The sequence below is a fragment of the Pezoporus wallicus genome, unplaced genomic scaffold, assembly GCF_028554395.1.
Source record: "Pezoporus wallicus isolate ANWC-B61680 ecotype Strahan unplaced genomic scaffold, APGP_CSIRO_Pwel_v1 contig_4191, whole genome shotgun sequence".
Lineage (NCBI taxonomy): Eukaryota > Metazoa > Chordata > Aves > Psittaciformes > Psittacidae > Pezoporus > Pezoporus wallicus.
In genome coordinates, this window is record NW_026641383.1 from 7256281 (window position 1) to 7283637 (window position 27357).

The window sequence follows — 27357 nt, forward strand, 5'->3', positions numbered from 1 at the left end:
TTATGCAAGGACTGAACACCTACCATGAGTTTAACTAGAGAATTGGTCCCAGGTGAGCCTGGCTGAGGCAATTGAAGGTGTGTCTGTGCCCTCAGGTGACTGAGAGCCCTAAATAGGCATGAACTGCCTAGTACCTGCCTCAAAGCATGTCTGATACCTACACAATTTTGATGCATGCACAGGCAATCTGAATCACAGAATCCCAGGTTGGTTTGTGTTAGAATGGACCTTAAAGCTCATTCAGTTCCAACCCCTGCCACTAGAGCAGGTTGCTCCAAGCCCCTGTGTCCAACCTAGCCTTGAACACTGCCAGGGATGGGGCAGCCACAGCTTCTCTGGGCTCCCTGTGCCAGGGCCTCAATGGCCGAGTCTAGGACAGCAATAAGGGGAGCAAATATCCTGTGACTTTACCTGTGCTTTGACAACTTCTTATCTGCTTTGTTCTAACCAAAGTTACTGTTGCCCATGGAGTGTCAAAGATGCATCATTTACACCTTTATGGCCTCTGGGGGCTCTGTAGTCAGGATGAGTTTAATCTGAAAGAACTTTTCCTTTATATTCTTTATTTCTCTTTCCAGCTTTTAGCTTAGTTTGGGTTTATTTCCTCACTGTGTTTCATGTAGCCACTACACCACCAAGCAAGTCAAAGGTTTAAGGCAAGAAAGGCTTTCTGTGCGAATCCACCACGGAGAAGCACTTGCCTATCTCCAGCCAGCTCACACCACTTTTATTCCGTACATCACAACACATCCCTACATCTCAAACACACCTTCCTGCTCTTTGGCATCGCACCCGCAGCACTAAGCTTAGTTTCTGTAGTCTCCAATCTCTCAACGGCCACCTAGAAGCAACAACCCCCTGCACACCCAAGGCGGCTCCATGAAGCAACAAGTATACCCAGTGAGGTGCATACACAACCACGAGGCTCCATGGCCTCGGGGTTGCGGTGTTCTATTGGCAGGGTGGAGGGCAGGGAAGGAGGGATCAGCTTTTCCCTACCTGCCGGCACAGCGGTGCCCGCCGAGCGGAGCGGGGCGGAGGGAAGGGAAGGGAAGTGCCGCCTACCCCGAGGGTGCCGGCGGCGGGGCCGGGCCGGGCTGGGCTCTGCTCCTCCTCTCCTCGCCGTCCCGCAGACGCCAGGTGTAAGCGAAGGGTGCGGGAGCTGGGCCGGGAGGAGCGGGACGGCGCTGCCATCGGAGACCGCAAGTGAGCGACTGCGGGAGCCGGGAAGGGCGGTTCGCTGCCGGCGGAGAGCGCGGGCCGGGAGCAGGAGCGGGTGAGGGCCCTTGGCGGGGCCGGAGGGGGGATGCAGCCACGTTGATTTTAGGTTTAGTTGTTGAGGTTTTAGTTGGTTTCGAATAATAATAGTAATAATCGTCAGAATCCGAAAGTAAGTGCCCTGCGGGGAGCCTTCCCTGTCGCTCCAGCCGCGGCACCCGGCACTTCCTCAAAGACCGGGAGGGAGCTGGGTTGGTGCCGCGCAGCCCCTGAGAGGTGCCTGGAAATACTCTTGTTTTCTTCCCTTTACCCTACAGTAGGTCTGTTCCTGCTCCAGTACAAGTAACATCCTGTATTTCCACATAGAGGTTCAACTTCGGGGCTATAAGGGCTAACATTCGTGGTGAGCTCGCAATTGCTGCTTTTCTACAGCTGCGTTGGCTCAGATGCTCTGTAGAAAGCCTTACTAGAGCCAGCGGTAGCCTGCAGATACGTTTCTGGTCTTTCTGAGCTCCCCGTGCCAGGCCCTACAGCCACAACCCACGTGGAGCCAGGGCACTGGGCTGTGTGCCGGGAGAGGATCCAGTCTTGACCTGAAGCTCTCAAAACATGGAGTGTCCGTAGCCTGCCCTGGCACCTTGGGTTTGTTTGGGTCTTAATCCACCCTAGTTAGTTGTCCTTGTGCTTAGCTCACCTCTTTTCCCAGCCTAGGCTTTGTTTGTGCTGCGTACTCTGATAGATCTACTCGTGTTTGTGTTTTCTGATCATCAAACTGAAGCCTCCTGGTTTGAAGAGGAAGCCGGGAAGGAGCAGCTTTAGGGAATGACGGAGTGCCAGGATTACCTGCACTTGAGGCCATGGTTTCCCAAGCCAACGTGAATGAGAGAAGGAGTTTCACCCACCCCTTGGGCTGCTCATTTTCACCCATGTCAGCACAAGCATTTGTACATAGCATTAGCCTAGGAAGCTGAACCTAATCTAAGATGGGAAAAACCCAAATCCAGAGCAGGCACAAGAGGGCAGATGCAGCACTTCTTTTCTGTAACAAGACTGGCTTATAGTGGAGTAAGTGTAGGCAAAGGTATAGTTCCTCCTCCAGATTTCATTCCTGTGCTCCTGCAGTGAAATCACACAGTTCTCATGCTTAGGCCAGCTGTAGATTTGTCCATTTTAAAGCTGGTTTTGATGTTTATGGGCATTTCCACCTTTCTGAAGTCAGGGGGTTTGTTTTGCTGTGAATACAGTGCAGTGATGAATGTTCTCTTGTCTCACCTTGTACTGCCCTATGCTGAAAGGCTCATCTGCCTGGAAGCCCATCTCAGGAGCTGTGTACTGGACATGGTGCCTTTGGGAGGGACACAGCCCTTTCCTCTGCCCCTAATGCACACCTGTGCTACCAAATCCATGTGGCACACGTGCAGCAGCACAAAGTCACAATCCCAGCTCTATCCCAGAGCCATAGTGTTTTCCAATATGCAACTCAATGTCTATATTTACCAAGGCAAAACAAACTTACAGTCTGGAGAAGTATCAGCCCTTGTTGGTTTAGTAACTGGTGAAAAGGTGCAGGCTGGCACATCCAAGAACTTAACTAACAATATCATTTGTTCCTCGGTGTGAATTAGCCTTTTGGAGTATGAAGTCGCTGGGTTTTAAGCTAGGGCTATCTATAAGTCATTGAGATTTTAGAATGTCAGAGCAGATTCCCAGCACTGTTCTACTGAAACTCCTCCTTAAGGTGATTTGCCCTTAAGAGGATGGTTTTGAGCTGGACAGATTGTTCCATTTACATTGTCATTCATTTAGGGGGGTGTCAGTCTAATCTTTAACAGATATACTTTCTCTGCCTTTTGGAATCACTGTTCCTTATTAGTAGAATTTGTCATTGTCACCACATTTGTATTATCCCTTTGATACCGAATTTTACATCAGTACGATTGACATCGGGCCCAAAGGAGCTCTGGGAACCAAGTCTACAACATTAGGATTCTGAGAACAAAATTAAACAGGGTTATATTAACAGAGTTAAAAGAACGTCCCTGAAACAGTCAGATGACTGATTCTGCCATAAAAATATTGCAAAGTACACAACAAAATACCAAAAGTCTTCCTGTTGAAATTCTTAAACCATAAGATGTTAAGAAACGTGAATAACACCTGAATTCTGATGAGGATTAAGCCCTAAACTGGCTGTTTAGGTGCAAGAGCCTCCCTGCGCCTCTAACCTCAGGATGAACGTTGAACTGGGCTCTGCCCCAGGGCAGTATCTTGTGGCACTAAAACCCTCTTTTATTACCTAATAGGCAACATAAAGCTTTGTTGTTAGAAATTGGTAAATAGGTGAACTTACATTTTCACCCTGTTTCTAGGAGTGCGATATTTAACCTTTAGCTTAATTTTACATTACTGTAACCTAAACTAGTCTGATCTTGTCCGGCAGTCAGTCCTAGAAAACATCATTCCTTCTCTCACTCCTCCCCTATGACAACTGTCCTTGATCTTTCTACTTGTGACCTGACTTTTAGGCTAAAGGTTTATGTCAGGAGCAGTCTGTATATGGCACCGTTAGTAGAGTCTCTGTCTGTGACTTGGGTTCTGAGGTACTGCTGAAAGGCTGCAGTAAGTGGAAGTCATCCACTTTATTCCCTAAGCTTCAGCTGCAAAGGCTTGGTTGTGACAGGATGCTGAGTGTTAACCTGGTTAAATATCACAACTCCTTCCTGCAGCATCAGTCACCTTATACCTACAAGCTCATTCTTCAGGAATCAGCAGAACTCTTCTGATGATAACCAAAGCTGCTACCTCTGAGCATCTTCTCTAGCTTGGCTTGGCAGGATTACTGTTTACTTGTCCTGGCAGGAGTATGGTGGGATCTCAGACCATTCACCCTGCTGAGACAGGATACATCCTATCTCTTTGTGCAAGCACTGAGCACAAACTGCAGTTATGTGCCTGGATATTGCTGGCAGAGAGCCACTAAAGTCATTTGTCTCCCCTCACATCTACCCAGACAGGTCAGACTACAAGACCAAGCTGGCAGAGCTGCAAGTGTAAATGTCTGTTTGCAGTGAGAATTACAGCTGTATGTGTACAAGTCAGTGAAATTCCTTTGTTCAATGGACAGATTGCCAAAACAGATCCCACCCACAATGGAGGCTTTATGGTGTCCAGACTGGCAGATTAGCAGTGTGCAGTGAGGAAACCCAGGCAAACCAGGCTATCTCTGCCCAACTGCAGACATTAGAGCTGGGGAGGCGATGAAATCACAGTAAAACCAATGAAAACAAATAATCCCACGTGCCTGTCTTGCAAGAGTAACCACAAGAGCAGAGCCTAGTTAACAGGTAAGAAGGTAACACATGTGATGTTCCAGCTAAGGCCCCTGCAAAGTCTTGGCAGCATGGAAGTATTTAGAGACTATGGAGAAATGCATTTGTTTCAGAGTGGAGGGAAAATAACCTGTTTGTTTGTCTTGCGTTTGTAGAGCTTACATAGACCTTTCCAAAATGATTTCTTCAAGTGAATATGGGTCTCACTCCTGGGAGCTCTTGGTGACAGTTGATCATCAGCATGAAGAGGTACAAAAGGAATTTTTACTACGGGTCACAGGGGACCTTCATATTGGAGGAGTGATGCTGAAATTAGTAGAACAAATCAGTGAGTAAAGACCTGTTTAATTTACACAGTGTTATTAAAATAATACATGCAGCTTTCCCTCTGCATAAAGAGGCTCCTGGGTGTTTTGAAATGGCACTGCCTCGCTTCTTTGTAAGGGTGCACTGAGGATGGAGGCCTGTGTGGCCAGAACCCCTCCCTGTCTGTGACTGTCACAGTGCAAACAAAACTCTACCTTTGTTTTGTCTTGTTCCACAAATAACACTGGGCTAGACTAAATGTTCAGTTCCCTTTCCAGACAGACTTTATAGGTGGCTAGTTGGAGGGGCAGTAAAGTAGTTGATACCCTTTTTATCCACCTGTAGCCATCAAAAAGACAGGATGAAGGCACTTAAGAAGTTACTGTTTCCTGTGCTATAGTGGCATTCTAGCTAAAATCTGAGCCATGTTATCCGTTGCATATATCCCTTGGGGAAGAGCTATGAAGAGGAGATACCAGCCGAATCAAAGTTAGGATATGAAAGGTGAAATACCCAGTGTATGGTCACAGCAAGTCAGCGCTACAGGCAGTAAGAGCGTCTAGGTTTCTTCAACTCAAAGCTATCAAATGGAGTTGCCTTCCAAAATAATCCTGTGTGCTCTGAGGCTGCAGAGTGATACAGACAAGATAGTATCTGATTATTATGTCAGTGCCATATGTAGTAGGCAGCGAGTCACGAACAAAGTCTTCTATCTGTTCTTGACTCAGCAAATCTTACTTTATCTTACTTTTCAAAGTACGAAATGCACATTTTTTACTCAAGCAAAACACAGGCAAGTCCGTATTAGTGGAACAACTCGGTCATCTCTGGGCAGGCCTGTCCTCTCTGAGAAGGGTTTGTAGTCAGCCCTTGCCACTCAGGCATCAGTCACACCAGCATGCCCTCCTCCTGCACAGACTAATAGCAGATTTAACTGTACCACATCGCACCATGGCCCATTCTACCTCACTTACAAGTTTCCACAACCTGTGTGGTAGAGAAGGTCATTATTTATTAAAGAGTTTGTTAACTCTTTCCTGATTGTCACAAGGCTCACTCCCAAAATGAGACTTCTTTTCCTTGATTATTTCAAGAATGTTGCCACTGTATAGTGAGCTTAAGCGGGCTGCACTCAGGTGAAAATCCTTGTGCAGCCAAAGGGAAGAGCTGAGTGTGACACTGTGTGTCACCAACACTTCAAGGGACTCATTGCTGGTTCTTACACTGTGGAGATGAGCCATTCAGTGATGCTTCCCAGGAGACTCTGGAAGCACTTGTGCCCATGTGGGGGCACACAAGGTTTTGTGGGAGGATTTTCAGCTTGCACTGTCAAGTTGTCAAGCAGGTGTCTTTGTTTTTAGTGCGTATCCCAGCACAGTCCAAGCAGCACCAGATTCATGTACAGCACCAGATTCAGGGGATGCACTTCCCTATGGATATCTGCAAGATAAAGGCAGTGCCACAGCCAGCACCTACAAAACTCTTCAGGGAAAACAAAGTTAGTTCCCAGTGACTGCCACAAGCAGCAGCAAATGGGGTCCGGGTCTCAGGAACGGTAGTTGCTGCTTTAATATAAATAAAATGAGTATTAAAATGATGTAAATAAATTGTCCTGATTGCAGAACACAGTTTCCAAACCAAGGGGGTTTTTAGTACATTTGCTCCAGAGTTTATTAATAACCACTTTGTATTTTCCTAGAAATAGCACAAGACTGGTCAGACTATGCCCTTTGGTGGGAGCAAAAAAAATGCTGGCTTCTGAAAACCCACTGGACACTGGATAAATGTGGGGTGCAGGCAGATGCTAAGCTCTTCTTTACTACTCAGCACAAAATGCTGCGGCTTCGCTTGCCAAACATGAAGACTGTGAGACTGAAAGTCAGCTTCTCCTCTATGGTGTTCAAAGCTGTCAGCGACATCTGCAAAATCCTCAGTAAGTAAAGCTAAACCCCCTCTGGCAACTAAGTTGAAGCATTTTATTAGGTGACGTTGTTTTGATGTGAAGTTCTTACTCATGAAACTGTTGAGCTCAAGGAGAAACTTGATTTGAGTTTATCCAAGATCAGATGATGGATTTTAGTATCCAGTGCATGACAGTGGTTTGGAGTCTTTGTGATAACTGGTGCAAACTGTGTCAGAAATGTGCCCCATGAGCTACACAAGTATAATCAAAGTCCTCTTGATGGTTCCGTAGGGATCCTTGTCCCTTGAGCAGGATTCAATCCTACTTATTCCATGCCGTTGACTAAGAGCTTGAGCTTATCAATCTCCTACACCAACTTTCACCACAGGCAATTTTATTGGTGTCACTGATTTATCACCTATTTTCACTAACATTAATGATACTCAACTCGGCCTACTGGTTATTTGTATTCACTCCAGAAGGAGCACGTTCTAAATGTTCAAGGTTTTATATGCCCAAAGCTGTCCAGGTCAGGGCATACCTAACAACCCCTCACAAGCCTATGAATGTGTGTAACACTGAGCCCTCAGGTCTCTGCTCCTTCTAATAATGGAGGACCTCCAAGTGAGATTTTGGAGCATGCCAGACCTGTGTGCCTGTTATCAATGGGAATAAGTCGAGTCTGCAAACAGGCTTCAGAATCCCTTAGTTTTAGGGTAAAATGGGGACTAAAATCTTCATCTGAATTTAGATCTTCAAAGTTTAGTGCATTAACACATTCATCTTCAGCTTTCCAACCCTAACTATTCTATGATTCTGTGATTCATATTGACCACACTGCAGCTTTCAGTTTCATCTTCTAGCAGTGGATTGTGAAAGGTGCAGTCTGCCTTTATTATATTTAACAGCCCTGATAAAATGATGCCCTAATTGTTCAATGACATTTGGCCAAAATAAATATTTCTACCCACATTTTTCTTCCAACTGAATCACTCCAGTAACCCAGTAGTGCTTCTCATGAGTGAATACTGTCAAAAATACCTTTGCTTACCCCAGAATAAGTGTTTTTCAGGAACAAAGTTCCAGGTTTGCAACTGACAATACCTGTCTGAATCAGTAGTGCATTAGGGGATAGTGTGCAGCCAAGACAGAATCTTGTATGTGAAATATCACAGTATCACACAGTATCACAGTATGTTAGAGATTGGAAGGGACCTCGAAAGATCATCTAGTCCAATCCCCCTGCCGGAGCAGGAACACCTAGATAATGTTACACAGGAATGCATCCAGGCGGGTTTTGAATGTCTCCAGGGAAGGAGACTCCACAACCTCCCTGGGCAGCCTGTTCCAGTGTTCCGTCACCCTCACTGAGAAGAAGTTTCTTCTCAAGTTTAAGTGGAACCTCTTGTGTTCCAGTTTGTACCCATTACCCCTTGTCCTATCATTGTTTGCCACTGAGTAGAGCCTGGCTCCGTCCTCGTGACACTCCCCCTTTATATATTTATAGACACTGATAAGGTCACCCCTCAGTCTCCTCTTCTCCAAACTATAGAGACCCAGCTCCCTCAGTCTTTCCTCATAAGGGAGATGCTCCACTCCCTTAATCATCTTAGTTGCCCTGCGCTGGACTCTCTCCAGCAGCTCCCTGTCCTTCTTGAACTGAGGGGCCCAGAACTGGACACAATACTCCAGATGCGGTCTCACCAGGGCAGAGTAGAGGGGAAGGAGGACCTCTCTCGACCTACTAACCACCGCCCTTCTAATACACCCCAGGATGCCATTGGCCTTCTTAGCCACAATGGCACAGTGTTGGCTCATGGTCATCCTGTCGTCCACTAGTACCCCCAGGTCCCTCTCCCCTACACTGCTCTCTAACAGGTCGTTCCCCAACCTATACTGGAACCTGGGGTTGTTCCTGCCCAGATGCAGGACTCTACACTTTCCCTTGTTATATTTCATCAAGTTACTCCCTGCCCAACTCTCCAGCCTATCCAGGTCTCGCTGGATGGCAGCACAGCCTTCTGGCATATCAGCCACTCCTCCCAGCTTAGTGTCATCAGCAAACTTGCTGATAGTACACTCAATTCCCTCATCTAAATCATTGATGAATATATTAAATAATACCGGTCCCAGTACTGACCCTTGAGGCACTCCACTAGTTACAGGCCTCCAACTAGACTCAGCCCCATAGACTACAACTCTCTGGCTTCTCTCCTTCAGCCAGTTCGCAGTCCACCTCACTACCTGATCATCCAGTCCACACTTCCTCATTTTAGCCGTGAGGATGCTGTGGGAGACTGTGTCAAATGCTTTGCTGAGGTCAAGGTAGACCACATCCACCGCTCTGCCATCATCCATCCACCGTGTTATTTCCTCATAAAAGGCTAAGAGATTGGTCAAACATGATTTCCCCCTGGTGAAGCCATGTTGACTGCCCCTCATAACCTTCTTATCCTTGATATGCCTTAAGATGGTACCAAGGATAAGGTGTTCCATCACTTTCCCAGGGATGGAGGTGAGGCTGACCGGTCTGTAGTTACCCGGGTCCTCCTTCTTGCCCTTTTTGAAGACTGGAGTGACATTTGCTTTCCTCCAGTCCTCAGGCACCTCTCCCGTTTCCCAAGACTTGGTAAAGATGATGGAGAGTGGTCTAGCAATGACTTCCGCCAGTTCCCTCAGCACCCGCGGGTGCATCCCATCTGGACCCATGGATTTATGGATGTCCAGATTGCTCAACTGGTCTCTAACCCATTCCTCATCGACTAAGGCAAACCGCTCCGTCGACCTGACTTCATCTAAGGTCTCAGGGGTACAGGGCTCTTCAGGACTGCCCGCAGCAGAGTAGACAGAGACAAAGAAGGCATTCAGTAACTCTGCCATCTCTTTATCTTCTGTCACCAGGGCACCCATCCCGTTCATCAGTGGGCCTACATTGCCTCTGGTGTTAGTTTTGTCTGCCATGTATTTAAAAAAGCTCTTTTTGCTGTCCTTGACCCTTCTTGCCAGGTTTAATTCTAAGGATGCCTTAGTCCTCCTAGCTGCCTTCCTACATCCTCTAGCAGCAGCCTTATATTCCTCCCAAGTGGCCAGCCCCTCCTTCCATGACCTGTAAACTCTCCTCTTCCACTTGAGCATACCCAGCAATTCCCTATTTAGCCACGCAGGTCTCTTGGCCCTCTTCCTTGACTTCCTACGTGTCGGGATGCTCCGTTCTTGACATATAGAGAATAAGAAAAGGCACAAACTTTAAATACAGTGGTTCCATTTCTGTTCTTGCTTATTCATAAGTCAGACATTGCATTGAGGCTGGATGCTCAAAGGTGACTGCAGAGCCATCAGGGAGAAAGAGTTTTCCCCTGGTGTTCCAAAATGCAGTTATGCTGCTACAAAAGCAGGCTTAAATCCTGTCAAACTCATTCTCACAGCCCAAAGTCTTTTGCCTTCTTTCTGAATTACTGGCTTTTCTACACCTACTGCTTTCAGCCTGCTAAAAACAGAATTCAGATTGCACCATGGAGTTTCCCCAAATGCCATCACCACCCATGGGTTTTTTTGGGATGTGATCTGCTAAGTTTCACATGTTTCATGTTGCTTCACTTCCCCCATTGCCATTGTAGACATTAGACGGTCAGAAGAACTCTCCTTGTTGAAGCCATCAGAAGACACGCTCAAAAAGAAAAAGAAAAAAGACAAGAACAACAAAGAACCGGTTACAGAAGATATCTTGAACCTGTGCAACTCCCCAGTGAGTTCGGGGTTATCAGGTAATGACACATCAATATGGTTTTGTTCTTCTGACTGAAGGTCAAAAAGAGGAAGAAAGTCTTTGTTACATAGTGAGAACCAGGGAGATAGTTCAGTGTCTGATGGTAGGGAAAAGACACAGTTGGCCTGAAATGAGTGGTTACTGAAAGCTCCAATATATCAGTATTTTTCTGTTGTCTGTACAAATGTTTTCCCTTCCACTGATATGAGAAAGGCCGTAGCAGAAAACAGGTGATCAGCTGTGGCCTTGCTGCTGCTCTTTGAAAATGGGAGACCACTCTTAAAGTATTCAACAAGTTTGGCAACCTGCAAGGAGAAGGAGAAATGAAAGCTTCAAAGTTTCCTGCCTCCAACACAACTGAGAGATCTCAGAGAAGGAGAAAGAGCACTTCTGTCCCTGAGGTCACCTATGGAAGGAAGCACATGGCCTACTGTAAACAGCAGAGACAGGAGAGATTGTCTTGAAAGAAAAGGGTTAAGTGGTAACTACGTATATCTGAAGGCAGTTTCCCCTGGAATAATACATGACTCTCTTAACTTGCAGGAAGCCCAGGTTTGTACAGTAAAACCATGACACCCATTTATGACCCCGTCAGTGGGACACCAGCTTCTTCTACCATTACTTGGTTCAGTGACAGTCCCTTGACTGAGCAGAATTGCAGCATCCTTGCCTTCAGTCACCCCAACTGCTCTCCAGAAACGCTAGCAGAGATGTACCAGCCTCGGACCTTAGCTGACAAAGCCAAACTCAATGCAGGGTAAGCTGCCTCTCTTTGAGATCTGTGTTAGCTGGTTTAACAAGGGTAGCACTAATCCAGCTTCTTAAGTGTAAAGCAGAATGTGGAAACAACCCCCTGATATATGGCTATACTGGTACTTATAAACATGTTTTGATCATGGTTTTGTTTCAGAAATACTTAACTGTTTTTAACTTTTTTTCCTTATTTAACATTCTTGCTTAGGTAGTTTTGATTTGAAGTGATGAATGATGTAATGGTGCAGGCTCTGGACTAAAGTCTGTTGTTAGATGAAGGCAAATCCAGTTTAGCACTGTGGGCACTGTTGAAGGACAGTCTGGATAGCAAACTTGAAAGGCTTTAAATGGACAGTGGATAAATTCAATAAAGCTCTAATGCATTATGAATAGGTGACCCCACTGAATTATGCAGGAGTAAATATTGATTACTGGACACCACAGAAGAATTGAGAGCATGAGGGGGTTTAATGGTGAGAGTTTGAGAGGATTGTCCCTCTAGCATTGAAATACGGATTGTCAGGTTTGGATCTGTGGAGCACTAAGTAGTGACTTGGATATTTCCATTGGATTTCACTGGAGAACAGAAGTAGCTGGAATTATAAACCATGAATACTGAAATGAAAAGAGGGAGTTCCAACTATTACAGGCTTTTGCCCTGGATTAAATGAATCTCCCATTTCTGGAGATCAAGAAAAAAGAATCTCATTGGTGTGCATCACCCCACAACTAGTTACTCCTCAGTGTTTGGCATCTACTCCTGATGTCTTGAATAGTGCTGGAGAAAAAAAATAGGAAGATTGTGGGTATTGTGTTTATACAATGAAAGCTGGAAATCCATATGAACGCTCCACCTCTTTTTGAGTTACCTGGATTTTCCCCAGGCTTGCAGGAACTGGAGCTGTTTGTTCCCACTTTGGTTTCCCAGTTACACTGGAGCTCTGCAGGTGTGAGAGCTTTTCCTGTCCAGCTGACTCTGTGTGTTGTTCTCTTCCACAGCTGGTTAGATTCATCCCGGTCGCTTATGGAACAAGGCATTCTGGAGGATGATCAACTTCTCTTACGCTTTAAATACTACACTTTCTTTGATTTGAATCCAAAAGTAAGAGCTTTGGTTTTATTGCTATTCATTGTTTACCTGCTTTCATGTCAAGGAGCTGTAGCACAGAGATACCAAATCTTAGCTAGGATTTGTTACAGCCCCCTCAGAGATCAAATCCAACTTTTTCCCCTCAGCTAAGGCTGCACTTTTCCCCTTTGGACACTGAATCACTGTTCCTCACCTGAAATTAGATCTGAAGAGCAGCAGAAACAATATCCAGATTTCCAGAGGGGCTGGTTTACTTCCTGCGTCTTTTAACAGGGTAAATCTAAATGAGCAGTATCCTAAATGATCTAAATGTATAAGCCCTGGTTTTGAGAATGGACTTAAAAATGAATTTATGTCCCACTGCTCTTCACTGAATCAGTCAGCTCCTCTGGGCTGAAGCCCTCACAAGCACTCAGGCACTTCAGTTTACTTCAGTGTGACTGAGTGATGAAACACCTTTGGAAAGTTCAGCAAAAGTGTTGAAGTTCCATTTGAAACCAAGACTTAGTGTTCACAAATCCCTTTAAAAGTTCTTCTCATTTGAAAGATGCTTCTTGTTTGTCTCTGTTTCCACTAACAGACAGGGTGGTTGTGTTAAGCCAGGGAGTTAGCAGTTAGTGAAATTAATGGATGATCGCTTACCAGCATGAGTCAACAAGATTTCAAATGTGATTGTTGGAGGATTTGGCCTTCACATTGTTATTTTCTGTGAATTCTGTAAAACTCTTTCATCTGAAGCATCTCAGATGAACAGAAGGGCACTTTCTAGTTCAGGTGGCATGTTTTGGAGTGAAAAGCCATCCCACCTGAAATACAAGTATGTCTCTTGAGCAGCCCAAACATTTCCCTTCTTTGCCCCAGCCAGCCATGGAGCCATAGGATGAAATAACCCAAAACAGCCTCAGGCAATGTAATAGCTCACCACTAGTGGGAGAGGTCATGCTCCAAGGTTTATCCTCCCATCACCAGCTCTGGGGCTTGAATATTTCTGTGAGTCACTTCAGCTTATTCACCAAGACACAAACACATCCAAGAACTGCATAGTGAATTGAAGCAGCTCACAGCAGGAGCTGACAAATGTCAAACCAGTGCAAGGATAGAGACAGAACTGAAAAAGCCAAGAGCAGAAGAGGGGAAGGGAGGAATAAGGGTCTCTTTCTTTGGCAGTAGGAAGCTGCAGAACGTCACATTCAGCTATGTCACGTTATTTTCACTCTCATAGTGTGGTTTCACATTGCAGTTAAGCCAGCCCAAGGCTTCCCACCACAAAAGGGGATGTCTTCCCCTTCCCCTCCCCTTCCGCTTCAGCGAGGGACTCCTGATGAACTTTCTGGTCGATGAGCAAGTCACTGTCACCCCACACACAACCACACAAGGGAAGGATGGGAACATACAGCAGGGCAGAGGTGGGGGAAGGAAGGAAACGACCTTTATGGCTTCAACCCAATGTTAGATCAGCGGCAGCTGATCATGAATCTACATCTTGATGGTCATTAATGACCAGTGTTGTTCCTTTTTGCTACAGTACGATGCAGTGCGAATAAACCAAATCTATGAACAAGCCCGCTGGGCCATCCTGTTAGAAGAGATTGATTGCACAGAGGAAGAAATGCTCATCTTTGCTGCACTACAGGTATGTACTTGATCAACAAGTTGCAAAACCTGTTTCCTCAAGAGGCAGGCACAAGCTAGGACAAGTCTAGGACAGAGCCCAGGCCAACAGCTCTGCTTGGATTGGGGGTCTTCTGTTTGGGTGAGAAGCAAGCAGCAGCATCCATCAACTAAAGCAACTGAATCCAGCAGCAGCACACCATTATTCAAACTATCACATACTATTGTGGAACCATTTACTAACATTACCTAAAGCAAACCATAGCCAGGATGTAACTTTGATACCAGCCTATTCTGAAGGGGATTACTATGAAGTGTTGCTTCCTATCCCAGCTACCATCCTTTTCAGGTATTCTTCCTGAAAGTTACTTTAATACATAAATGCATAACTTCACAACAGACCAAAAAAAAGGATAGGGTTGCTATGGAGTACATTGAAATTCAACCTGACCTAACATAGCTTAGTCCCTGACCATCACCTGACTAGGTGATAGTCAGGTGATAAAACACAAATGTGTATTAATAATAAATTTCTTCCTTTTAAATGTAAATGGAGCTGTCAAAAAGTGCACAACCTGCCCCTGCAGGACACCACAGAACCTTGCTGCCAGGTTTCCACCTGGTATGCATGGCATGTAGAGCTGACCTGCACGCAAATGTTAGCACAGAGTCAGCCTCACACACCAGGGACAATTAGACAGTGAAGGAGTACAAACACTGGCAGTTAAAATAGGAAACTCAGTAATCAGGAAAATCAGTAATTGCACTGGAGATCACAGTGGACAAACCTGTTTCCTTGTGAAGAAACCCATGGTGCTGCAGAACTTTACAGAGCTGTCCCATAAGCCAAATGGCCTGTTTTCACTTGCTGTGATTGTGTGTTGTTATACTGACTGCTTGCTATTGATGTTTTATTTTAGTATCATGTAAGCAAGTTATCATTATCATCAGAAGCACAAGACTTCACCTGTGAATCAGAAGTAGATGAAGTAGAAGCTGCACTTTCTAATCTGGAAGTGACACTGGAAGGTGGAAACACAAATAACATTTTGGTACGTCCTTTTTGATCCCAGAATTGCTTTCACTGTGTCAAATGCATTGACTCTGAGCATATCTGGTTCCTGATTTAGCTAACAGACCATTACGAAGTGCACTGTACTAAAATTATTCCTAATTATTCCTGATAGGAGGACATCACAGACATCCCGAAACTTGCTGATAATCTCAGGCTAGTTAGGTGAGTTATTAAAGCTAATAATAAAACATAAACCCCAACAAGCTTAACCATAGAAGAGATCTCTTGAGTTCTTCATCCTAATCTAACAGTAGATCCTCTGGTTATCAATTAAACACACCAGCTTGCTCTAACCAGCCTAATGCCATCCCCTTCCAAGTCTTTCTCTTACTGCTTCTGACATAGATTCTCAGCAATCTCTCTAGCTTTGGGGTGTTGGGGCAGCTGTACTTATGCTTATTGAAAGATCAGGCTCTTTGTGTTTCCTAGTGCTTATCAAGCATCATCTCTAAACAAGAGTCCACAGTTTTGGTTTCAACCACATTAAAATTTTCATTGGTTTTTGCCAATGAAAAACTACAAAAATCAGCTCTCCCAGAGAGGAATTTCTGCAAGTAACCCTGTTCTTTAATCCTGCTATAACATCTTGATTTATGGGTTATTTAAATGACTGCACTGACCTTAAGTCTGTAATGCCTTTTATCACGCAACAGTCTTTGTGGAAGATAAAGATTCCTGTTGCACAGATATTTATCAGATTCCTTCTGTTGACAAATCATATTTGCAGTCAGTGAACTGGAAACTGCACCTGGCTATTTCTAACTGTTGTTAACAGTTGGGAATTGTTAATTATTAATTTCCAATTAGGAATTTTATCTGTCATTCAAATGACTAAGGTGGCTTAAGATGAAAGGGAATTTGAGCCTTTTAAGTCCTGTCAGTTGCTCACCTCTGACAATGGATGGTTTATCCTTCCCCAGCAGCAGAGCACTTTGCCTGTAAAAGCATTCAGCAGTTATTTTTCATCACAAAAGATTTCCTATCTACATGATAAATCACTCCCTAAACCTAAGGCATTGTAGAAACTAGATAAGGTGTAAAACACTTCTTTAAAGGAACAACATTTAGTTACTACGATTATTTGCTTAGTTGTACACCCACATGCAAAGCTCTGCATGTCCTGCTGCTGACTCCATTCATATAGTGAACTTTTCCTCACATAATTCAGAGCATGCACCACATTAGCACGCTAGTGAAGGCTGTATTCGCGTGGGTGACAATGTTGGGGGGATTTTTTTCCAAAAACAACAATAAAAGCTTTCAAAAAAATTTTAGCAACGTTTGGGGGGATAGAAAAATATTTCTTTTCGCCTGAAAAAAATGATATTCCTTTATTTGTGAAGAAGGTTGCTTTGCAAGAAAATTAAAAGCCAAATATTTGGCAGCTTTGAAAATCCAAGTTATTTATTAATTTAAACATAGAATTTGCCATTTTCTGGAAAGGATTCTAAAATAGGATTTATAGAAGGGCTCTGGAGAAGGCAAGAACACATATAATAAATCACCGTGTCCCAGCTAGTCCTATACACTTTGTGCCATCACCTTAGATTTAAAGGGAAGTACTAAATAGATGGTGGAATTACTTTGTTTTCTTTTTTTCTTCTTTTTAACTTCATTGTTGACCTTTGTAGCTGGCTGTGAGGTATTTCTCTACTGAAACAGTGCTAATACCTCCAGTTTTCTCTCCTGAAAGATGTTGAACCTGGGGTTCTATCCCACCTCCTTCCCACGTGGCTTTCTTAGTGTATTCTTAGTAGAAATAATTATATTTATTAAATGAAATTATAATTTTATTTATAAATGATAAGTGTATCTCTTACTGAAGAGAGGTGGGGCTGGCACAGTGATTATGTTTGACCATTAATATTTTGGCCTTGATCATCTCAAAGGTCTTTTCCAACCTGGTTGGTTCTGTGATTTATCAATTAATTCTCCACTCCAAAGTTGAGATTTTTAACTTCACTCTATGACAGAAATCAGTTTGTATTAGTAACGTATTGAAAAGAATGAAAATGAGGATTATATCTATTCATATACATGTGTGAGGAGCTGGAGTAACACTTCCCTAGTGGAAGGACAAGGGGTGATGGGTTAAAACTTAAACAGGGGAAGTTTAGATTGGATATAAGGAAGAAGTTCTTTACTGTAAGGGTGGTGAGGCACTGGAATGGGTTGCCCAGGGAGGTTGTGAATGCTCCATCCCTGGCAGTGTTCAAGGCCAGGTTGGACAGAGCCTTGGGTGGCATGGTTTAGTGTGAGGTGTCCCTGCCCATGGCAGGGGGGGTGGAACTGGATGATCTTAAGGTCCTTTCCAACCCTAACTATTCTATGATTCTAAGATGGTTTGAACTATTACCTTTTCTTGGAGTGCTACGGAGCCTTTATAAACTCAGTGAAGGAACAGAATTTTGCTATTGTTAGATACGATTCACATAAAACCAAAAACATGATCTCTGCTCCCTTATATTCTAATGAATATAAATCAGTTTTATGGTTGCAAACCTTCTAGATAAGGAGCTGTGCAAAACTAAAGTTAGTTCTAGTGTATGTGAACAAACTTGTGTGTTAGAGTAGCATTACTGAGTTCATGTGAAAATGGGTCTGTTAGAAGGGAATGGCTTTGATTAGGAATGGAAGGGGGAGGAAAGAAAAAATACACAGAAGATAAAGGGGAGAGGGAAAGAGAGAAATGATAGCTGGGATTCAGCTAGAATGTGGGGTAAAACCCCATCCCTACCTGGCATGACTTGGATGCAGTGTTGATTCCATCCTCTGCCACCCCTGTCATTGATACAAGCGTGTGTAACCCAACTGAAGCCATGTCTGCGACTGCAAAGCAATTGGAGATCCACGGGAATATTTGTAACTGACTTAGCCATTTGCTCATTTTGTGATTTCCTTTTCAATTTCAGGCCCAGGAAGCTGTCCCTCAAAGCTATCAAGCCATATTGGTTTGTCTTTAAAGACACTTCCATATCTTATTTTAAAAACAAGGAATGTGCGCAGGGAGAACCCATTGAGAAACTAAACCTAAAAGGTAGGAATTTTCTTTTCCTTTCTTTCCTTTTCCTACTGCATCTGTGAACTGAATAAATCAAGAAAGCCCTGCAGGACTCAATGCAAGCACAGTGGCATTTAGTCTGAGACCTTTTTCAGTTACTGAGCAGGGCTCCTAAGCAGGCAGATGGCATCTGCACAAGAGGTTTAAACAAGAAAGGGTCAATACCTTAGCCCAAACCCAGAGTATCTGGACCTGGCTTGTAAAAGGCCACGTACTGCTGGATTCACTTAAAGATGAGTCAGGTAGAGAATGTGATCTGTGTGACACTTCTATTTCCAAGTGGTTTTACTATCTGTTTTACTAGTATGGTAGTACTCGCCTCTGTTCCTTGGCAAATGCACACACTGGTAGTGGAAGATTACAGATGATGCAGTGGACAAGCATGCCATAGCTTGCACCTACATACTGCTGTGCAGGGACAGATCCAAAGCCTTCTCTGGGCCTTGTTTCTTTCATGTGTGGGGATTTCTATAGCTACAACCAGCTTTAGGTACTGCTGAAGGAGAAACTGAAGGTGTACACAGCAAACACCAGCACCATACATAGCCTACATCTACTCCTGCAGGGACATCATTTGTTCAGCATCAGGGAACCAGTGATGCTCAGGATTCATCCTAGAAGAAACCTTTGCAATACAAAGATTGATCCCTGTGAACAAATGGCTCTGCGTACCAATCTGCATGTCTTCAGTAGGTCAGAGAATGCATGGTAAAACTAGCCAGGGTGGCTGGAACCTCACCAAGCAGCCCACAGCCTTGGTGTCCCTTGACACAAAAGGGAACTATAGGCATCCTCAACTCCAGCTGAATACAGAAGGCCTGTAATAGCACCATCAACCATGAAATACTGGGACCTCAGAGCTCTCTGGGAGCCCTGAACTGGCCAGCTCTGTTGTAGATGTCACCTACATCCCACTGTCAGTACTAAGTGGCTTCTGAAAATACAGTCCAGGCTTCCAGGTCCTCTCAGTTCCTCTCCATTTTAAGTGTTGAGCATTTCCTAAGATCAGGCTGTCCTTTCTCTTTGAGCTCAGACCACTCATCACCCTGGTGAGCCAGACCAGGCAGTGAACTACAACAGAAACCTTTCATCAGGCCTAAGCTTTGAAAGACTTGGCCCTTGATCTCAAAGGAAAACAACCATTAAGTGTTCTTAGTATTATTTAGTATTAATCAGTATTTAAAGTTAGCGATGTAGTAATTAAACAAACTCATTTCTTTCTGATTCTCTGTGATCCAGGATGTGAAATTGTACCAGATGTAAATGTTGCAGCGAAGAAGTTTGGAATCAAATTGCTGATTCCTGTTGCAGATGGCATGAATGAAGTGTATTTAAGATGTGATAACGTGAGTAATAAGGGAATGCTGATATCCCAGATTTATTGGCAGATTGTCTGGAAGAGCCATCACCCTGTTCTAGAGAAATAAGGATGCTGCAGAGAGTTTATTATCTAATGGTTAATAAAACTTAAGAATGGTGTGGTGGTCCCACAGATACTTGCAGGTTGAAGGGACAAAGGGACAATGTTTCTGGGTTTATCATCAGTTTCCAAGTAAAGCTGCTGGAAAGAAAAAGAGAAGAAACTATCAAAAAAGTTAAAAAGAGGTTACAATATTTTGTTCCAGTGTTTTCAGAGGACTGAGGTTTGGGGTTCTCTTTTTTCCTAATGAGAACTCTCCCCATTCAGATGAGGGTAGTGTGAGAAGGATCCTATGTTAGTTTTCAATCTCCATTTATTTGTATTGAAATGTGCCAATCCAAATGGTGTAAAAATGTTCCTCAGGTGGAATACACTCATGCAATAAAATTCCCAAGAGAATCTATTCCAAAGTACTGGATTTCTTTGCAAATGTAAATACTAACTATTCTGCATAGGCTGTCCCATAGGTGGAACTGGCCCCATCAGGTAGGAACAACAGTGCCGTGGTAACTAGACATCCACACAAACTACATGGAATAACTCCAGAGTGGTTTTATGGAGATACATGATTAGAAGCCATCTTCATAAATGGCCTGTCCAAAACCAGTTGTCTTTGTTGCAGGAGAACCAATATGCTCGGTGGATGGCTGCCTGTGTTTTAGCCTCAAAGGGCAAGACAATGGCTGATAGCTCTTATCATCCTGAGGTCCACAAGATCCTTTCATTTCTAAAGATGAAGAACTGGACCATGTCTCCCCAGGCTGTGTCTGATCCAGAAAACACAGATATGAAACCAGAATGCTTCGTCTCACTACGTTATACCAAAAAATACAAGTCCAAGCAGGTACCCTGAGAATGGCTTTATGGCTGGGTATGGGTGGTATGGTGGTGGTGAGGCTGGATGGGAGCAGCATTTGGAAACCATACAGTAGAATCATCCTGCAACACTCATTTGTCCTTTTGCAAGAGGCTTTTTCTTTACACTGAGCACAGGTTCAGGTGTCTCAATACTTCTTCCAAGTAATTTTCCTCCATCCATATCGTCTCCTACATCACTCACCATGTTCTCCTGATAACACTGTCCCTGAAAGTCTCTTCAGAGTAAGAAAGGAAGGGTTTTAAGGACAGGAAGTTATCTGCATCTTAAATAACAGTGTCTTCCTGTCTCTCCTTCCTCTCTGCCTAATTCATAGACTCTTAGACTGGTTTGGGTTGGAAGGGACTTTAACCTTCATCCAGTTCCAACCCCCTGCCATGGGCAGGGACACCTTCCACTAGAGCAGGTTGCTCCAAGCCCCATCCAGCCTGGCCTTGAACACTGCCAGGGATGGGGCAGCCACAACTTCTCTGGGCACCCTGTGCCAGCACCTCACCACCCTCACAGTAGAAGATTCCTTCCTAATATCTAATCCAAATCTCCCCTGTTTAAGTGTAAAACCATTCCCTTTTGTCCTGTCACTGCATGCCCTTGTAAAAAGCCCCTCTCAAGATTTCTTGTAGGCCCCATTCAGGTATTGGAAGACCATTATAAGGTATAATTCCTTGTCTACTACTTTTGCCACAAAAGTTCAGCCTACCTGTCCTGCCTGAGGAGACAGTCTCCAGAGCAGTATTCTGGAGCTAGACCCAGTGCAGCACAAACCTGGACCTGAGATCTTCCTGCACTGAGTTGCCCTTGAGGGTCATGATCTGTCCCCAAGAGCTCTCTGTGGTAACCTGCACAGTGACAACCAAGTGTCTGAATGTGGCATCATAGCTAACAATGTTCAGTGTAGTGACAGCAAAGGTATTTTTGTTCTCCGGTCACCTGAAACCTTTCTCTCTTCCTGTGTTTCCCAGTTGGTTGCTCGTATTCTGGAAGCCCACCAAAATGTATCCCAGATGCCCTTAGTGGAGGCCAAGCTGCGTTTTATCCAGGCATGGCAGTCTCTCCCTGAGTTTGGCTTATCCTACTACATTGTAAGGTAATCCCACCGCTACAGTGATGTCAAGCTGCCATAACCTGTGCATGTCCATACTGCTGGTTTTTCTATAGCAAGAGCACTCAGTAGCTCCATTCCTGGAGTGAGACTCTCCACCATGCCTTTATACATAAGGAATGTATCACAAGGATTAAATCCTTATTGACACAAACTCCCTAAAATGTAAAAAATGCATGTCTTGGTGGTGTTCTCAGGTTTGCAATAGATTTGTTTGCTCTGATTCTTGCTTGCTGGAGTATGAGAAAGTGCCAGTTTCTTTGGCATTTCATTAAGGAAATGGCAAATGATCCCTTTTTTAGGTTAACCTGGAAGAGCATCCAGCACAAGGAATGTTCTGTTGTGTTCATAGCAGTTTCCCTGGACACTTACCTTGAATATGGCAGGGTTCTGACCTGCAGTCTTGACAAAACACCAAAAAACATGCAAAGAACTGACACAGCCATATAAGCACATAGAGGCACCTTAATTTGTGCTTAACACCTCGTCCAGGGCTAGTTAGGAATCGTTAAACCAGCTGGGAAACATCGTGTGGCACAGAGGCCAGCTGGCATAGAACAGCCTATATCCATACTATAGAACTCTCTGACTTCCCGAAACCCAGTAGCTTCATATGAACTGCCAGACCATGCTGGTCCTTAGATGTTCCAGCTCCTGAGCTGTACCTGGGAGTCATTTCATAGACTCATAGAATAGTCAGGGATGGAAAGGACCTTAAGGTCATCCAGTTCCAGCCCCACTGCCATGGGCAGGGACACCTCACACTAAACCATGTCACACCCAAAACTGGAGAGAGTGCTGCTTGGCCGCAGCCAGAATTCTGCTGGGACTCTTCTAGCAATTGAACAGAACATGAGTTCAGTACCCGGGAATGTTCCCTGTCACTAATGTACGAACATAGATACAGAGGGTTTGCCCCATCTATCACCAGTTCCATTAACAAACCCAACACCTGAACTGCGTTTTGTAGCATAAGCAAAACACAGAATCCCAGACTGGTTTAGGTTGGAAGGGACCTTAAAGCTCATCCAGTTCCAGCCCCCTGCCACAGGCAGGAACACCCTCCACTAGACCAGGTTGCTCCAAGCCCCGTCCAACCTGGTCTTGAACACTGCCACGTCTTGTGGTGTATTTCTGCAAACTGATGGGCTGAGTGGGGTTGTTAAGCAAGGCACAAACAGGGGGTTAAATCACATTCTTTCCCTACGGAGCAGTTTTCTGTAAAGAGAGAAGGGTCAGAAAGAAACAGGATCAGAAACATTGCAGATATTACCAGCAGACAGATGAAATTCCTTCCAGCTTCCAGCACAAAGGCAGAGGAAGGTGGTTTCTTTAGCAGGGTAGTTTTTTCCTAGCTAGTCAAAAATTTCTGTCCCCAAAAATTTCTGATACTTTTGTATTGATTTTTCATCTCCAATCAGAACAAACTTGAAATGTTAAAACATCTCAATGTTTCCATAATGTCATTTGTACTCAGAAATATGCATGTATTGCTCACAGTTGGTTCAATAAATTAATGGTGATAGGAAATACTAAATCTGTTTTATATGCTTCCATAATTTAGGTGACTGTAACTAGAAGAACATGTTTCAACATCAGTGAAATGAAGCAGGGAAAATTAGCGGTGACATTTTGGCAGAACAGTTATTTTTTGTAGCAGCAAACAGTGAATTGGAAGGATTCAGCCAGATTTACCTGCCTCATTGTTTTCCATCTTACACCATAGGTCACCAACTGATCACTTTGCTTTATAACAAATACTGGTCTAAAGAAGGGTCCTAGCTCTCCTCAGGCTGCTGTGACTCTTCCCACATTTATTGCACGTTCAGAGGATGCAGGTGAAATGCTTCTCTGGACAGAAATCATCACAAACCAGATCAGCTCAAAGGTTTTGGCTTTTTTGTGTTTTAGGTTTAAAGGAAGCAAAAAGGATGATGTGCTTGGGGTGTCCTATAACAGGCTGATACGAATAGATATAGCCACGGGAGATCCTATCACAACATGGAGGTTCTCCAACATGAAGCAGTGGAATGTGAACTGGGAAATACGCCAGGTAAAGCTGGAACAGCTCCCTGCAGTCAGTCACTGCATTTCAGACACTGGGGGATGCTTTCAGAAGGTGTTTCTAAACCTCAGAGTGAAAAGATGTTGAACGTGTTGTGACATGTTATTAAACAAGCTGTCTAAAATGTTTTCTTAATGGAGTCTACAGTCAAAAATCAGAAGCTAAAAGAGCTCCAGTTTAAAAGGTTCCTACCAAGTTTCTTTTTTATAAATTGTCCTTAGTATTTGATGGGATGAAATACAGACTCAAAGGTAAATTCAGACCCATTATGTTTACTGCTCTGTCAGTAAAATCTCATTTTAACTCTCTGTATAGCCCAGCTCATGCATCATCCTCTAAACTGTGAGTGATTCTGTGTCTATTACTTACTGAGGGTACAGGAACCCAGTTTGTCTTTCAAATCCCAAACAGAGATTGCAGGGCTGCGGCGTGAGCTCCCCTGTGTCTATGTGTGGTCCTGAGAAAGAAGCTCTATTGTGTGATTGATGGAGAGTTTGGCTTTGAAAGCTTGAAGCTAGCCCTGTAAATTGTAGATCTCTGAGGTGGAACTGACCTGATGTCGATTCAAGCAGCCTGGAAACTTCCTGCTTATAGTTTTCCACATGCATCTGCAGGAGCCAGGAGAGATCAGACACAATCCCTATTGCTCTGCTGCAGTACTCCCTGTGCCAGAGCCTGTAATTCAGGGTAAAGGTGCTGGGTTTGCTTTAAATCCCTCTCAAACCAAGCAAGGCAGAATCCACAGCTCGCAACTAAGCTCAGTTTGCTGGCTATTAGAATTGGCAGTAGCTGGAAATCAAAACCTGGACCCCAAAAGCAGATTTAAGGTCAGAACATAATAATGGACAATATTAAACATTACTGGTTAGGTGTACAAGGAGTCAGGAGTGCCATTCCTGCTCTTCTCAAGTGTTTTATACACCATTAGAGAAAATCTAGTTAACAGCATGGTTTTGTTGCCTGCCTGAACAGCACAAAGATCTTGACCACAAGAGGGCCCTGCCACAACAGGAGATTAAGAAACAAGCAGCCCAACACCCCCAGCACATCCGTAAATTTTGGGTTGCAGAGACACTTTCTGCTTTATCACAGGCTTTGCCATCCAACTGTGCTCTCACACTTGCTCGGTTTTCCCAGATGCAGCTTCTCCCTGTTCCTGATTTTGCCATCTGTGTTTCCCTTAGGTTGCAATCGAGTTTGATCAGAATGTATCTATTGCCTTCACGTGCCTGAGCGCAGACTGCAAAATTATCCATGAGTACATTGGGGGGTACATCTTCTTGTCAACCCGTTCCAAAGACCAGAATGAAACACTGGATGAAGATCTGTTCCATAAATTAACTGGAGGTCAGGAATGAGGTGAAGTACTCTCTTCCTTCTGCCTGCTTCTCCCCACAGCTAAAGAAAAGCAGAGGTGAACCAAAGAGCTGACTGTTAACTGCTGGCTGATAAATACTGTACATGTCAAAATCCATCTTGTAATAGGACTGATCTGAAGCTGAAGTCACAGGATACAGTATGGCAACTCCATCATCAACACTAGAAGAATTGTCATATTTGTTTTCTTTTGTACAGCTTGAAGTTGTTTAATAAAGTGTCTTAGTTATGCTCATTTTTAAATCTATTTTTAATTGCAGCAATCTGTTTAAGCAACTAGAAAGGTAACTTGAGGATATTGTACAGCAAATCTCTGTTAGAGCCATGCAATTCTGTTAAAGTGACTGTTGTTTAAGGTCAGCATTTAACAGGTCTAAAACTGAATAAACGCATATTTAAAAGTTACATTAGGTGTCTAACACTTGCACTGGGTACAGCAAACATTCCATCAGTGTTTCAAAATCCTGCAGAGTGAGCTTTCACAACCCAAGTAGTGGTTACACAGTTGGTCGAAAATGTAGCACCCGTATCTACCTTCATCCACTTAAGTAGTTCCTGGAAGCCAGAGGAGCTACCAGCCGCCTAAACCAAAGCACTCATCCTGGCAACATTCAAAATGCTCATCTTTTGAGGAGCTTTGTTCATCACTGAGTAACCAGGTACCAAGTTAGCTGCTTGCTAAAAAGGCCTCTGAGTGTAGACCTTCATTTTCTGTCCCTGTTACTCTGTTTCACTGTGACATCTAACTAAAATAACTTGTTCATGAGTTAGGAGCATGTAGAAATGATCTTACTCCTGTATGTAATGCAGAATGTAAAGAGGTTATTCAGTGATACTGTGCCTCAGGAACCAGGTCTGCAGGAGCCAGCTCTGTGTGCTGGAGGGGCCGCACACATCCACCAAGTCAGAAGAAATCTGGTTCTGCCCTGCAGTGCACAGTGATCAGTAAAGCAAGAAGAGAATGAAGCTAAGAGGGTCTGGACAAACCAAAACTGGTTTCACATATCTAAAGAAATACAACGGACCGGTCATTATCACCGTGAGTTGCTGCAGAAATCACTGCAGGATTCATAGGTGTCACTGGGAGTGGACAGCCCTGATTTTGCTGTCACATCAGGCACATCCACAGTGCTTGTCAGCAGGCTGCAGTGAAATCACTCCCAATTTATGCCAGTTTAAACCAACCACAACTTCACATTTTGCAAAAGGGTGGATACAGTCAGCTTCTCAGCTCTCTCAACTTCCCTCTCCCCAGCACTTCTTACCCAGGGGCTGAGGGACCATCCAGTTTTGCTTCAGCAGAGATTTACCCACTTCTCGCTTGACACAGTCCAAGTATTTTCTTCACAGGGTGAAACCCAGCTATAACAGTTTGAGCCCAAACACTTGCAATATTTAAAGCCTTCCCAAGGGTGCCATGGCAGAGCTCAACACACAGTGCCAGCTTTTCTTCCACAGCCTTATCCCAGGCTCAGCTCCTCTTTGATTTTGCAGCCAGGACCGTGAACATGCCCTGCATTACAGTCCTCATTTGGCAAGGACAGATTCTCGTGAATGGGTGGGAAGCACAGCTCCATGCTTGCCACTCTCGGAGCAGAGGTTGTCACACAGCTCTTGCACGGAAGCCCTGTAGTTGCCACCTGCTGTCTACAGGATCTGAACCATGACTGCAGAGATACAGGAACGTTGGCTGTAGTTATTAGCAGAGCATGCAGCTCGCTTTACTGCTAAGCACCTACGTGAGCCTCCTCACGGTCCAAGTTGTCTGCACTGGGATTTCAGAGAAACTATACAATATTTCTGTTTCTTTCCTGCCCCTCCCTCGGTCTGACTGCATGTGTCACTGCCTTTCAAGAACAGACTGCTGCCAACTCATCCAGCCCGGCTGTAAGCCTCACCCTGTGTCATTTTAGCTTTATGGGAACCATCCCTTGCTGCTGACCTCTCTCTCTGTTTCTTCAGAGCACCAGGTATCAGTTCTTGGTGTCATATCTTGGAGTATTTGTGTGCAGTTCTGCTGTCCTCAATATGGAGGACATGGAGCTGTTGGAGCAAGTCCAGAGGAAGCCACAAGGATGATCAGGGGCTGGAGCACCTCTCGTATGAAGATAGGCTGAGAAAGTTGGAGCTGTTCAGCCTGGAAAAGAGAAGGTGCGTGGAGACCTCAGAGCAGCTTCCAGTGTCTGAAGGGGGCTACAAGGATGATGGAGAGGGACTCTTCATCAGGGACTGTAGAGATAGGACAAGGGATGATGGGTTCAAACTGAAACAGAGGAAGGTCAGGTTAGATATAAGGAAGGAGTTCTTTACTGTGAGGGTGGTGAGGCACTGCAACAGGCCGCCCAAAGAAGTGGTAAATGCTCCATCCCTGGCAGTGCTCAAGGCCAGGTTGGACAGAGCCTTG

General features: G+C 44.4%; 1 protein-coding gene and 1 long non-coding RNA gene across 5 annotated transcripts in view; one reads left to right on the forward strand and one right to left on the reverse strand.

The window, feature by feature from the left end:
- Positions 1-27357, reverse strand: part of LOC130606874 (uncharacterized) — a 50237-nt gene that overhangs the window by 8303 nt on the left and 14577 nt on the right. The window lies entirely within an intron of this gene.
- FERMT1 (FERM domain containing kindlin 1) lies at positions 1141-25358 on the forward strand. 4 transcript variants are annotated; one of them, XM_057423470.1, is made up of 15 exons: positions 1141-1276; positions 4703-4875; positions 6553-6786; positions 10374-10520; positions 11066-11279; positions 12275-12377; positions 13891-13998; positions 14897-15028; positions 15164-15213; positions 17964-18088; positions 19352-19458; positions 20155-20376; positions 21372-21496; positions 23423-23564; positions 24761-25358. In XM_057423470.1, the coding sequence occupies exons 2-15, from the start codon at positions 4725-4727 to the stop codon at positions 24932-24934; spliced, it is 2034 nt and encodes a 677-aa protein (XP_057279453.1). In that variant the 5' UTR covers positions 1141-1276; positions 4703-4724; the 3' UTR covers positions 24935-25358. The 4 variants fall into 4 exon arrangements, with proteins under 4 accessions (XP_057279453.1, XP_057279450.1, XP_057279451.1 ...); XM_057423467.1 differs by having other exon boundaries at positions 1141-1206; XM_057423468.1 differs by lacking the exon at positions 4703-4875 and having other exon boundaries at positions 1151-1276.